The following is a 14,421-nucleotide window of genomic DNA, read 5'->3' on the forward strand; positions in this document are numbered from 1 at the left end:
CAATATCAATATTAATAATAATAAGATTATTAATATTTTAAAAAATAATATTAATATTATATTATTAATATTAATAATATTATTATTTTTTATTGATATTATTTTCGGGACGGGTTCGGGGATTTCGGAGATGGGGATAGTAATCACATACCCGTCTCGAATTACATCGAGGATTTTTTTAAATCCCCAAACCCGAACATAAATCCGAAAAAATCGGGGATCCCTATCCCCGTTTCGGGCTTCCCCACGGGGCCCCAAACCTGTGGGGAAAGTTGCCTTCCCTACTCAATCAGTCAATTGTATGTTTTACGAGCTTAAAAACGAGCTTAGTTCAAGTCATGCTTGTTAAACATGATAAACGATTTATTAATGAATCAATCTCGAGCCCAGCTTGATTAACATTATAAACAACAAACCGATCTCGAGCTTTCATGAGTTTAATAATTTCAAAACAAGTCGAACTCGAATCTGATAATAAAAACTCGAATCAAGCTCGAGCTCCTCTATCAATTTTAAATAAACCAAACTCAAACATGACAATGTTTGGATTAGTTTAGATCGTTTACATATCTAGCAGTACACGAGTGCTTTTGGGTTAATTTAGCTTCCACTGCTTCATTCCTTTGTACTTCGGATTCATTTTCCTTGTAAACTGAACAAAATTCGGGATTCGATGATTGTGTTGTTACTTGTCGGCATTTAATTCCATATAATAATTGGTGAAAACACTAAAGAAAATCCCCACTAAAGAAAATCCCCAATCAAAAATTCACAAAAGAACAAATTTAATTATTTCTATTGATAATTTCAATTTAGTAAACTTCTAATCCATACAACAGACCGGCATGTTTCTCATGCCCCTGCTCCACGAAATATACATCCCTCATTTTCTGAAAAGCGTGCCACGTCAGCAAGCTATCCGAACCGGCTTGATGACATTTCCCCACAACCCGGTCCACGTCCAATGCCCGGGCCACTCGATCCAACCCGCCGTACAGGCTCTGGCAGAACCGCATCAGATACTTGACGTCATATATTTTGTTTCCAAAAAACACCCTCAGCACATCAAGAAACTCGCTCAGCCTGCCGGGCAGCTCCCGGCGCGTGAGTACCTTCACGAGGTACCCGAAGTCGTACGCGCTGTGGAAGGTTACCCAGCTGACGGCCTCGTTGCACACGACACCGGAACTCATCATCAACTCCGCGAATCGGGCTGAGTCGATGCCGGAGTCCCTGTTCTTCTCGAAGTCGATCCCGTGGGCCTTCAGCAGATCGATGGATTCCGGTGCATGGGGATCGCGTGACAGGTCGAAGTCGGAGAAGTTGAACTGCCAGATGTAACGCTCGCCGGAGCCCAGATCGGGTAAGTTCCCCGCCGCGTCGGAGAGGGTTAGACCGAGCTGGATGAGGTTCAAAGCGTCGACGTTGGACTTCAGAGTTAGATAGTGATCTGAAGGAGATAGCCTCGGACGAGGGTGGCGAGTGGGGTTGAACTGCTGGTGCTTGTAGATAACCCCCGGGAACTCTGTGTCCATCGACAAAAACGGGTAACTGTCGACGAGATCCGATATCAATTCAAACTCCGACTCGAGGTTGTCGGACCATACTTCTCGGATCTTTATAGGTTTATCACAATCAGGTTTAAGGTCGTCGGAAGTCATCACCTTGCAGATTCAGCCGAAGTTTAATTTGAAATAACAAATAATTGACCCAATTTAAGACCCCTGATTTTGGGTTTGATTGTATGTTCGGAGTGAGTAAAAGAAAGTATTGAGAGCATTCTTTTATATAGAAAAGAGGAGAAAGGAAGAGACAGAAGGCGGCCGCTGGTTCTTGGAAGGAAGGGAGAGGGGAAGAACAACGTAACAAAATATTATATTATGGTAATATTTGATATTTTTCCTGAAATCTTGTATTAAAAAAATATTAATATATATCTGTTTTTTTTATCTTTTTTATTTATTCTACCAATTTTACAACAAACAAAATAATTTTAGAAAAAAATCTAAAAAAACAAGAAAATATTTTTTGAGTAAAATCCTAAAGAAGGAAAGTGGATTAAAAAACATATGATGAGATGAATGGTGTATAGTCGTGGGGGGACCTAGACTTGGTAAGGGGTAGTGGCGAGTCTCGGGTTTGCATGAACTCGTCATGTATATATAATAATAATAATCATCATTATTATGTTTTATATTAGGCAAAAATTTGTGTGATAAAGTCTCATATGTTGTATTTTGTGAAACATGTTTCTTATTTGGGTCATCCATGAAAAAATATTAAAAGTATTATTTTTTATTGTAAATATCGGTAGGGTTGATCCGTCTCATAGATAAAGATTCGTGAGACCATCTGACAAGAGACTTATTCTACATATTTTATAACAATAAACGAGCCCAATTTGAATATGTGATTTTCCAGGTCCAGATCCACACGAATTTGCGAATTTCTAACCTCCATCTATCAGTGCATGACCATTTAGTCTTCTTTCTGGTGAGGATTGAGGAACTCTATTCGAATTTCCTGTAATTAATTCAAAACTTTTAAAGCTAAGGAGGGAAAGAGAAGTTTCTTTTTGTTCTTTCAGCTTTTCTGCTAGTTTTTGGAGATTTTTATGTAGCATGAAGTAGTTTAATTATTTAAACAATTCTATATCTCCAAATACTTTGATGTATGAACCTGTTGCTCCGTATGCTAACACGTCTTATGTTGGAGACATGAGTTTTGAATCTTCGATTCAACAGCTAAAATGTTTTTTTTTTTTGTTTTTGGTGATGAACATATTTTGTTTTTGTTTTTTGTATTGTTCGTTTGTTTTTTCTTTTTAAAATGTTTAATTTATTTTTATTTTTATCTACTTTATAACGGCTTGACGAATCTAATCATTGAATCCAACAGGCAAAAAAATGACGAGATGGATCGCTGGTCCAGCTTCCTCTTGGAGAAGCGGATCTCATGTTTGGACAAACTCATCTAGGGATTTTGGGACTGAGCGGGGCTAACAAAAGTGACGAGCTGGTCAAGTTTCCTCCTGGGACAACTAGTCCCGTTGCCATGGTTTGTTTCAACCTACCCCTGCAGGCAATCGGGCAATGAACGGCCCGGATCACTCCACATGAATGATCCGGGCCCAGCTCCCTGTAAAAAAAAAAAAAAAATTGGCTCGAAAAAATCCGAGCCGTTGGATCGACCCCTGCAGACAATGCCCGCAGGGGTAGGATCGACCGAACCCGTTGCCATCCCGTGGATACAGTTTTCTTTAGTCAGACACGGGTTTATAAATTTTAACAAAAAAAGAGGATTATCCTCGTGTTCAACGCGTCTGATAAGTTTGACTGGAGAAATGAAATAAGTTGTAGCCACAATAATTAATATTGATATCAATAGTGTTAAATTGTAGTCATTTTCGTACTCAGTCCAAATACAGGTCAAATCGATCTGAGTTGTTTCTTAGCTTTAGTATTTATTATTCATACTTCTTTCATATTCTCTAAACAGAGACTCTGTCAATATGTTCTTAAGATATGTTGATTTTATCTGTATTTATCATAATAAATGATATTTTTTATATAAATAATAATATATTATTTTTTTATATAAATAATAATATATTTTTACAAATGACTCAAATTAAAAATTTATGATCGTGAGATTTCAAGCACGGGTTTTTATGTTTTCTAAAATAAGTTACATGGAACATGAAAAAGTATCGAAAGAAGAAAAACAAATTGTCAAACCATATGATTACATAATATGGCAAAAACTTGTGTGAGACCGTCTCACACAAGTCGTGTTTTGTGAGACGGATATTTTATTTGGATTATCAATGAAAAAATATTGTTTTTTATGCTAAAAGTATTATTTTTTTATTGTGAATATCGATAGGATTGACTCGTCTCACAGATAAAGATTCGTCCTCGAAACAAACCTATTCACATAATAAATGATAAAGAATAGGAATTTCAAGTCACGTAGTTTTATCATCCAAAAACATCACTCAAGATGATAACGTGCATTTAACGGGAAGATCCTGGGAAAGTGGATAATTGATCATTCATGAGTGCGGATGATGCCAAGGACAAATCTAGACTAATTTAATAAATGTTTTATTAGAGGGGATTTGTTTCAAAGAGAAGTCAAGCGTCTTCAATTATTGAACATATTCCTTCCGTGTTGACTTTTGGTCAACTACTAGCCATCATAAGAAGCATACTTGAATAATACTTTGACTATCAAACCCTTCCGGCCTTCCCAAACACAGGTTTTAATCTTAAATTATTATCAAAATAACAAATCGTGATGTACGTGATATGTTTGTTACATAAAAAAGAATGAAATAGTTTTAAAAAAAAAATAAAATTGAAGTTTTTAAATTTTATTAATTGATATTGATACCCCGAGATGTTCCGGGTCAGGGATGGTACCCGGGACAACTCGGGCCAAGGAGCCTGTCCATGGAGAGTGCCCGGGTCAGAAGCATGGAATGTTCCTGGGTCAATAAAGCGACAAAATGAGTTGACATCCGAGTCATAAGATTGCCCGGGATGAGGAAAGTGAGACTTGAAGAATTCATGGAGTGGACAGTCAGTCAATAGGTCGGGCCATAGGAGCCCTCGGGACATTATCTCCCCGGAACGTTATATGCCCGGGCTCTCTTAAGAAGTCCCGAGAGGCATGTTACCCAGGCTGCTTCGATATCAGTGCCGCATTTAATACCGCCGATAAATATGATGTATGCAGCCGACCTATCTCTGACATCAGTGCAAGTGGTTGATAAATCAAGTAGGCTGGATGTGACTAGTATGCGATTTGACATGTCAGAACAATATGATATAATCAGCCATCCTACTATAATTAATGCTCAAACACAAAAAAACGAGGTCATCATTGCATCCTCTACTATAAATACCAGGTTCTTTACTTGCATTTATTCTCTATTCAGATATTAACTCACACATTGAATACTCTCATTTATTGCTCATTTACTCTCCACTCTCCACTCCAATCACACAGCCATCACTTGGCTACATTGGTTTTCTTGCTTGAGTTCTTGGCTGACTTAAGTATCGGAGTGGTCACGCCGGACACCCCTCTGGCGCCCATTCACGAGGTTCTTTTCTTGTTCGCAGATCTTTCAAATCACTCAAGGAGTCAAGAAGTTCAGCCTAGATATCCAACTCATATTTCCTTAACTTGATAGCAAATCCGGCAGAGTTCCAGACCCGACTCGTCCACTTCGCCCGGGTTGCATCATTGGCGCAGTCTGTGGGAAATTTGAGTTCTAAGACGTTGATATGGCTCCTACTAGAAGAGCAAATCAAGACACTTCCCGAGTCCAGGATGAGAACAATACTCGTCTTTCTGGTACAGGTGGCCCCGCACCTAATGGTCCCCAGCCCACCATTCATATGACTCCCGAGGAGTTGAATAAGATTATTGCTGATGCCATTAACACAGCCATGGCAAAGAAGACCCCTACTCATCATTCCAGTCATCCCGAGCAAATCAAGACACTTCCCGAGTCCAGGATGAGAACAACACTCGTCTTTCTGGTGCAGGTGGCCCCCCCACCTAATGGTCCCCAGCCCACCATTCATATGACTCCCGAGGAGTTGAATAAGATTATTGATGATGCCATTAAGACAGCCATGGCAAAGAAGACCCCTACTCATCATTCCAGTCATCCCGAGCAACAACGTGAGCAACCTCAGGAGGAAAAGAGAAGGGAGGAGGAGAGGGAGTCAAGTGCAGGTTCTAAATCTCCCATTGTGGCAGATGAGTTGGAGGAATTAAGGAAGAAGGTGAAGGCATTGGAAGGGCAAGTTGTTTCTAAGAGTGGTACTCAAGTTATAAAGTGTTGTCCATTCTCTGATGTCATTATCCGGGAACCATTGCCCGGGCACTTCAAATCAGCCAAAAATTATGATGGAAGTTCTGACCCTGAGGAGCATTTTGCTCGCTTTGAAAATATGGCCATGTTGCATTGCTATGAAGTCCAGATTAAATGTAAAGTATTTCTGACCACCCTGGTCGACTCTGCACAAAGGTGGTTCGAGGGGCTGGCACCACATAGCATTAATTGTTTTGAAGACTTTCAAAAAGTATTCTTGCATCAATTCAGTAGTAGCAAGAAATACAAAAAGACTGCTTTCAGCCTGTTTGAGGTGAAACAAGGACAAGATGAAACCTTGAGAACATACATCAAAAGATTCAATCGGGTGACCCTGGATGTCCCAACCTGTGCACCCGAGACAAAAACTACCGCATTCATGCAGGGACTGTGTGAAGGGGATTTCTTTCGATCCCTGACCAAAAAATTACCCGAGAACTTTGAAGATCTTCTATCCCGGGCAGAGAAGTATATCAATATGGAAGAAGCATAGAATCAGAAAAGAGAAGCTTTGAAGAGATCGAGAGGAGACCGGGTTGTGAAGCCCGAGGAGAGAGCTCACAAGAAAAGCGGTCCGGGACATTTCTCTCATATCCCTCCGAGGATTGCCCGGGATCGAGAAATCCAGGAGTGCAGTTCAGATCTAGCCCCGCTTCCCAGTCCAATGGCAAGGGCGTCAAGACTCGAGAAGAGAGGGTTCTGCACCCTTCACAAAGAATGTTCTCACAGTACCCATGAGTGTCGAACTCTAAGGAAGGAGTCTAGCAAGCGTCCCATGCCAGTCTCTCATCCCCCGGGGGATAAGTCTAGACAACCACCCTGGTTTTCTCGACGTCCCGAACAGAACACTCCTCATAAATCATCAGACATCCCGAGTGGAAGCGGAAGAGCAGAAGGGATTTCCCGGGAGGAAAGGAGCAGACAAGTTGAAAGGAAGGACCCTTCCCCGAGCCGAGGAGTAATAAAATGATTTCAGGAGGGTCCACAGATGGTGATTCCAACCGGGCTCGAAAAGCGATGAGTAGGAGGGAGTGCTTGGAGGTTGATGGGAGGACGAGAGATGAACCAGTTATAAGCTTCAGACCAGAAGACCTCAGAGGAGTTAGTCTACCCCACAACGACACTCTTGTCATCCAGGCCCGAGTGACTAATTATGATGTGTTGAGGGTATTTGGTGACAATGTCAGCTTTGTCAATGCCATCTTTAAAGAGGCACTGGTCCAGATGGATTTGCATGAGTATCAGTTAGAGGCGGTTGAGACTGCCCTGTTTGGCTTTGCTGGACATGCCGTATACCCTGAGGGAGAAATCAACCTGCCACTGACCCTGGGCACCGGAGAGTTGAGGAAAACTGTGATGACAGTTTTTACAGTGGTGGATGCCCCGTCCTCGTACAATATCATCTTGGGGAGGCCAGCTATGAATAAAATGAGAGCTGTGGCCTCCACTTATCATCAGAAAATCAAATTTCCAGTTCGAAGACAGGTCGAAGAAGTCAAGGGAGATCAACCCTCCTCTCGGAAGTGCTACGGGGAGACTGTACGGGTAGAACAGAAGAAAGCAAGAAGGGAAGAGAATGGGAAGGAAAGTCAAGAGGAGGTGGCCAGAGAGAGGGAAGTACACTTTGTCGCGGAAGAGGAGCAAGAAGTGGTGGAAATTGAGCCGAGAAAGCACGTCCGAGTGGCCCGAGACCTCAACGCGTCTACCCGGATAAATCTCTTACATTGTTTAAAAACTAACATTAGTGTTTTCGCCTGGTCTCAATAGGAATTAGTCGGGATCTCACCCCAAGTGGATGAGCACAAGTTAAAGTCATTGAAGAGCAAGTGGGAGAGCTGTTGAGGGCCGGCCAAGAAGCCTGGCCGGATTGATCAGCTGGTGGATTCCACCTCTGGATGCGAACTATTAAGCTTTCTGGATGCCTATCAGGGGTACCACCAAATCCCCTTGGCTCTTGAAGATCAAGATAAAGCCAGTTTTATCACATCTGGGGGCACCTTCTGCTATGTTGTTATGCCCTTTTGATTAAAGAATGCAGGGTCCACGTACCAACGTTTGATGAATCTTGTCTTCCAAAAGCAGATAGGTCGGAATATTGAGATGTACGTGGACGACATTCTAATCAAAACCCGAGAGGTCTCCTACTTTATTGATGATTTGGCCGAGACCTTCACCACCTTAAAACAATACGGAATAAAGCTCAACCCGGGCAAATGTGTGTTCGGGGTCAGAAGTGGAAAATTTTTGGGTTTCATGGTAACTGATAGGGGAATCAAAGTCAACCCCGAAAAAATCAAAGCAATAATGGATATGCCTTCTCCTCAATCTGTTCGAGATGTGCAAAAATTAACCGGGAGAATTGATGTCCTGTCACGTTTCATTTCCCGATCTGCTCATCGGAGTTATCCATTTTTCCAAGTTCTAAGAAAAGTGCAAAAATTTGACTGGGATGACAAATGTGAGCAGGCCTTTCAAGACTTGAAAAAGCATCTGGCAGAGTTGCCTATTCTGGCAAAGCCCCAGCCCGGGGAAAAATTATGGATCTATTTATTCGCCATTGAGTTTGCTGTTAGTTCTGTGCTTGTCAGGGAAGAAGGAGCCGACCAGAAGCCAATATACTATGTCAGCCATGCCCTTCGAGGAGCGGAATTAAAATACAGTGAGGTGAAAAAAATAGCATTGGCCCTAGTAATGACTGCTCGGAAGCTGAGCCCTTATTTTCTCTCACATCCCATTGTGGTCCTCACTAATTCTCCACTCGGGAGGATCATGACCCACGTCGAGGTCTCCGGAAGAATGGTTAAATGGACTGTGGAGCTCGGGGAGTATGACATTGAATACAAACCCCGAGCTGCTATAAAAGCCCAAGCATTAACAGATTTCTTAATAGAAATAACTCAACCGGTGGAAGAAGAGGTATGGAGAGTGTGTGTTGATGGTGCATCAAATTTATCGGGATGTGAAGTAGGGGTTGTCCTGATTGCCCCATCAGAAGAGAAAATCAAGCAGGCTCTGAGGATTGATTCCAGGGTCACCAATAATGAAGCAGAGTATGAGGCTGTTTTGGCAGGGTTGCAGGCTGCCTGGGAAGTTGGTGCTTCCCGGGTCATTATTTATTTTGACTCTCAGTTAGTCACACAGCAAATCAAGGGAGCGTATGAGGCCAAGAACGAAAAAATGCTCAAGTATTTGGGGCTCATCATGGCCCGGGCAACGTCTCTGACCGACTGGAGCATCGAACAAATTCCTAGAGAGGAAAATGCAGAAGCTGATACCTTAGCCAAGTTGGCTGCTTCAATGTCAGATATAAGCACCCGGGAAGCTCTCTGTTTTACCCGACTGGTGCTCTCTATTGATGAAGAAATACCCCCGATCCAGAAAAGCTCGTGGATGACCCCTATCATTGAGTATATAGTCCATGGCAAGCTCCCAGAAGATCGGGCCCGAGCTGCAAAAATCAAAAAACAAGCACCCAGATTCGTCTTTTTAAATGATATTTTATACAGGCGATCATATCAAGGCCCATTGCTCAAATGCTTATCTGAGAATGAGGTAGAGTATGTCCTCCGAGAAATACACGAAGGATGATGTTGTGAACATCTCGGGGGAACAGATCTGTCTCGGAAAGCTATCTTGGCCGGATTCTGGTGGCCCCAAATGAATCAGGATGCTGCCCGACTTGTTCAAAAATGCCAGGGTTGCCAACATCATTCTAATTTTCACCATCGCCCAGCTACTAAAATGCAACAAATCTCAGCATCATGCCATTTTGATCAATGGGGGTTGGATATCGTGGGTTCTTTCCCCATAGCCCAAGCACAGAAAAAATTCTTTCTTGTGGCTGTGGATTATTTCTCCAAGTGGGTGGAAGCCGAGCCATTAGCCAAAATTATTGAGGAGGAGGTCATGAAATTTCTTTGGAAAAATATTATTTGCAGATATGGCATCCCAAGAAAATTGATTTCAGATAATGGGAGGCAATTTCAGGGAAAGAAGATCACCTCGTGGTGTCAAGAAATGAAGATTGTTCAATCTTTCACCTCAGTAGCCTACCCCCAAGCTAATGGCCAGACTGAAGTGACTAATAGGATCATTGTGCAAGCATTGAAAGCCCGGCTCCATGGAAAAGATAAGATTGGGTGGAGGAACTGTCGAGTGTATTATGGGCATATCGAAATACACCATGATCGTCTACTCGGGAAACTCCCTACAGCCTAGTCTATGGTTCAGAAGCAGTCCTACCTGTGGAAATTGGACAATGTTCTACTCGGATAGAATCTTATCCGAGTAACAATGATCAATCCCGGGCCATTGAACTTGATTTTGTTGAAGAAAGGAGAGACCGAGCAGCCATTCGAATGGAAGCTTATCGCAGCCGGGTGATGAAATCTTACAACAAGCATGTTCGATCACGAGATTTTCAGATAGGGGACTTGGTCATGAAAAAGGTCAAACCAGTGGGGGATGTAGGGAAATTAGAAGCAAGGTGGGAAGGACCCTTCAAAATGATTCAAAGAGTCAGCTCGAGGGCATCTTATTATCTCGAAGATTCTCAAGGACACACTCTTAAGAGGCCATGGAATGCTTTTCATTTAAAGAAATATTATGTTTAAAAGCACTTGTATCCACTGTTTCCACATCAAATAAAGAAATTGTTCAAGGAAATATCTGCAAAGTCCAGGGACCCGTACCCTGGCCCGGGGACCCGTACCCCGGTTATCTCCTAAGTCCAGGGACCCGTACCCTGGCCCGGGGACACGTACCCCGGTTATCTCCTAAGTCAAGGGACCCGTACCCTAGCCCGGGGACCCGTACCCCGGTTATCTCCTAAGTCCAGGGACCTGTACCCTGGCCCTGGGACCCGTACCCCGGTTATCTCCTAAGTCCAGGGACCCGTACCCTCCAGGGACCCGTACCCTGATATCTCCTAAGTCCAGGGACCCGTACCCTTGTCCGGGGACCCGCACCTCGGTTATATACCAAATCCAGGGACCCGTACCCTGGCCCGGAACATTTATCCTAGTTATCTCCTACGTTAAAGGGCTTGCATCCTAATTACTTATCAAGATCAGTGGTTTAAGGGATCCGGCCTCCTGCTTAAAAGAGTGATGAAGTTGGGTTAAAATCTGCAAGGATAATAGAAGCAGAAGTTTTATAATACTTAGGAATATTTGAACTGTTGTCGAATGAAAAGAAATTTGACTTTCATTAATATTGGAAATAATTTACAGGATGCCCGGAAGCCCGGGAATAAAAATAAAAATACAACAGAAAAAACCTAATCTACGGGGGGTCTTGCCTCTCCTTATTCTCCTCTTCATCCGGGAGGGATGCAGCAGCCTTCTCTAAATCCGGGAAGTCCTCCCGGTCGGCTGGAACAAGACCCGCCTCCTCGAACTGCTCCAGACATTTGTTGAAGCCCTGTTCAAAGTAGGGGAAAGCTTTGTCAGCCACCATCCTCTTGAATTCAGGGGACTTCAGGAAATTTGTCATCTGTTCCTCCTGGGCAGTCTTTATGAGGCTTATAGCAGCCTGGAAATCTTCAGCCCGGACTTGGGAGGACTTTGCCTCCGCCCTAGCCGCCGTCACCTCCGCACGAGCCTCAGCAAGCTCTGCCCGGGCCAGGTTCATTTGTTGCTCCCGGACCGCTCTTTCTCGGGCCAGAACAAGCTCGTGGAGCTCATTCAGCCGACCTATCTCCTCCTGGAGTTTGGCATGTGTTTCCCGGGCAGTCTGGGTCTGGGCATTGGCCCCCTTTGCTGTTTGAGCCACTCGCTCGTAGGAATGTATGAGCATCTGCAAGCCCTGAAAACATAGCAAAGGTCAGAGAAGACGATATAAAAGGGATAACCGAATAATTCTATGAACTTACAGAAAAGGTCTGAGCCACTCCTTTGCAAAGCAGCATATTGGGATGAACTCCCTGGAGGTGCGCCACCTCATCAGGGCGCAAAAGGCCCCGGGATCATCTTCACAAGATCCGAGCTGACATCATCCCAAAAGATGTTGGGGAGGACCCAGGGCCTTCCCCCTGATGGGCCGGCAGAAGAACCAGTCAAAGGAGGAGCTCAGACAACCTCCTCAGGCTCATCCTCCACGATCACTGCTTCAGTGACCGGTTCCTTCGTAGCCTTCCTCTTTCGATGATTCAGAGGAACCGGGTCTTCTTTAGCAGCCGGGGAGATGGGTTCCCCCCCGGGGAGGGATGGTTTTCTCCCGGGCCTCGGCCTCCGCTCGGGCTTGGCGCTCCTCAAGTTCCCGGGCCTTAGCCACCGCCCGGGCTCAGCGTTCCTCATCTTCCTGAGCTTCTCGGGTCCCTTTTCTCCGCCCGGGCCTTCTTCTGCTTGGCCTTTCTTTTGGCAGTGGCTTCCTGAAGACTAGCCTTGATCATTTCCTCTTCAGCTGCATCACAAATCGACATGTCAGAAAAGTTAAAAATACCAAAGACAAGCAGAACAAGGAAAGTAATTTACCGGCCTGCGACCGGGCTTGGTCAAATTCATCTATTATCCGGTCCACCGGGTCTTCAGGCCGAGACCTGACCCCATAGTGCACCAGATTCTCTCCCCCAATCAGCACTGAGGAGAGGAAAGACTGTTTCTCCAGAACATCCTAGGCCTGGGTAAAGGGAGAAAGAAGTTTGAAGTCTCGGGGAAGCTCAGGTTGAGTGGGCAGATAAGATAGAAAGCCCAGGGCACATGTGGGAAGGGTTGGGAATTGTAAGAAGAAAAATTTTGTCTTCCACCCCTTCAAAGAAGAAGGGATGTCAGTCAAAAGCCGATAATGCATCCGGGCCATGAAAGAAAAGACCTTGTCATTGAATCGGCAAGCGTAGAAATAATGGAAAATAGAAGAGTTGATCAAAAGAGACTTCATACAGAATAAAATAAAGGTACCGGTCATAATCCTAAAAGCATTAGGATGGAGATGGTTAAGGGGAAGATCGAAGAATCGGGCTACCCCTTCAAAGAAGTGATGGACCAGGAAGCGAAGACCGCTCTTAAGTTGTTCTAAGAAGAATGTTTGGAAGCCGGGGGGAGGGGTGTCCGGGTGATCGTTCGGCCCGAGAATTATGATTTTGTAGTTGGATGGGATGGAGCCTAAAGATCTTATCTCCTCTAAACTACTCGGGCGAAGGGTAGAGGTCACAGGAGAGAACCACAAGGGTCCTGCTACTTTGTCCTTCCCCTTGCCAGGGATGCCAGAAGGCCGGGAAGAAATGGCTTTGGTGGGATTTTTTGGGATGAGTCGGGAAAAAGGAATGGGGATAGCTATGGGGATATGAACGGAATGATCGGAAGGGGTCGGGGAGTTATCCTCCGACCGTCCCCTGACATTTTTACCAGAAGTAGAAGAGGTGGAATTTGACATGATTAAGAAAAAGAGTAAAAAAAGTAAGGGAGAAGGAACTTACGGGGAGAGTAAAGCTGAAGGAAACTAGTGGCTGGTGAACGGAAAAATCGCCGGAGTAGAAGTTTGCGCGTCAGAAAAGCTTGAGAGAAAAATTCGGCAGAGCTTCGCTACAAGTTTGAATTTGCAAGTGATTTATGAAAAACTAGTTAGCTACTATATATAAGGGTAGGAGTCTATCTACACCGTTGATTCAAAGTGAATCGGACAGATCAGATTGATATTGGAAATTGGGCGGGATGATTGGGAGGTATATTCGAAAAGACAGGCGCGAGGTTCGAGGTGCCATGATGGTTTATCTTCTCGGAATTCGAAGAGTTTCTGACAACTTTAAGGCTAAGGCTTACGTCAGCTTGATGAATATGACATCATCCTAGTCACCTCGGAGAAACTAAAAGACAAATTGATCTTCCTGACCGGGCATACAGAACTAATCGGGACATCGAGTGGACTCTAGCTCGACTATTTAAGGAGGGAGTGATGATACCCCGAGATGTTCCGGGTTAGGGATGGTACCCGGGACAACCCGAGCCAGGGAGACTGTCCATGGAGAGTGCCCGGGTCAGAAGCATGGAATGTTCCTGGGTCAATAAAGCGACAAAATGAGTTGACATCCGAGTCATAAGATTGCCCGAGATGAGGAAAGTGAGACTTGAAGAATTCATGGAGTGGACAGTCAGTCAATAGGCCGGGCCATAGGAGCCCTCGGGACATTATCTCCCCGGGACGTTATATGCCCGGGCTCTCTTAAGGAGTCCCGAGAGGCATGTTACCCAGGCTGCTTCGATATCAGTGCCGCATTTAATACCGCCGATAAACATGATGTATGCAGCCGACCTATCTCTGACATCAGTGCAAGTGGTTGATAAAATCAAGTAGGCTGGATGTGACTAGTACGCGATTTGACATGTCAGAACAATAGGGTATAATCAGCCACCCTACTATAATTAATGCTCAAACACAAAAAACGAGGTCATCATTGCATCCTCTACTATAAATATCATGTTCTTTACTTGCATTTATTCTATATTCAGATATTAACTCACACATTGAATACTCTCATTTATTTCTCATTTACTCTCCACTCTCCACACCAATCACACAGCCATCACTTGGCTACA

The 14,421-nt window shown here is 44.1% G+C and overlaps 2 protein-coding genes across 2 annotated transcripts; one reads left to right on the plus strand and one right to left on the minus strand.

The window, feature by feature from the left end:
* Positions 1–768: 768 nt before the first annotated feature.
* On the minus strand, positions 769–1,802 carry LOC142548220 (putative CCR4-associated factor 1 homolog 11). The gene has a single exon (XM_075656541.1). It carries the CDS (start codon positions 1,659–1,661, stop codon positions 813–815), a length of 849 nt encoding a protein of 282 aa, XP_075512656.1. The 5' UTR covers positions 1,662–1,802; the 3' UTR covers positions 769–812.
* Positions 1,803–8,194: 6,392 nt separating this feature from the next.
* Positions 8,195–9,478, plus strand: LOC142512434 (uncharacterized). Its single transcript, XM_075619684.1, has one exon. It carries the CDS (start codon positions 8,195–8,197, stop codon positions 9,476–9,478), a length of 1,284 nt encoding a protein of 427 aa, XP_075475799.1.
* The last annotated feature ends 4,943 nt before the right edge of the window (positions 9,479–14,421 follow it).

This window comes from Primulina tabacum, chromosome 1 (assembly GCF_025594145.1).
Source record: "Primulina tabacum isolate GXHZ01 chromosome 1, ASM2559414v2, whole genome shotgun sequence".
NCBI lineage: Eukaryota > Viridiplantae > Streptophyta > Magnoliopsida > Lamiales > Gesneriaceae > Primulina > Primulina tabacum.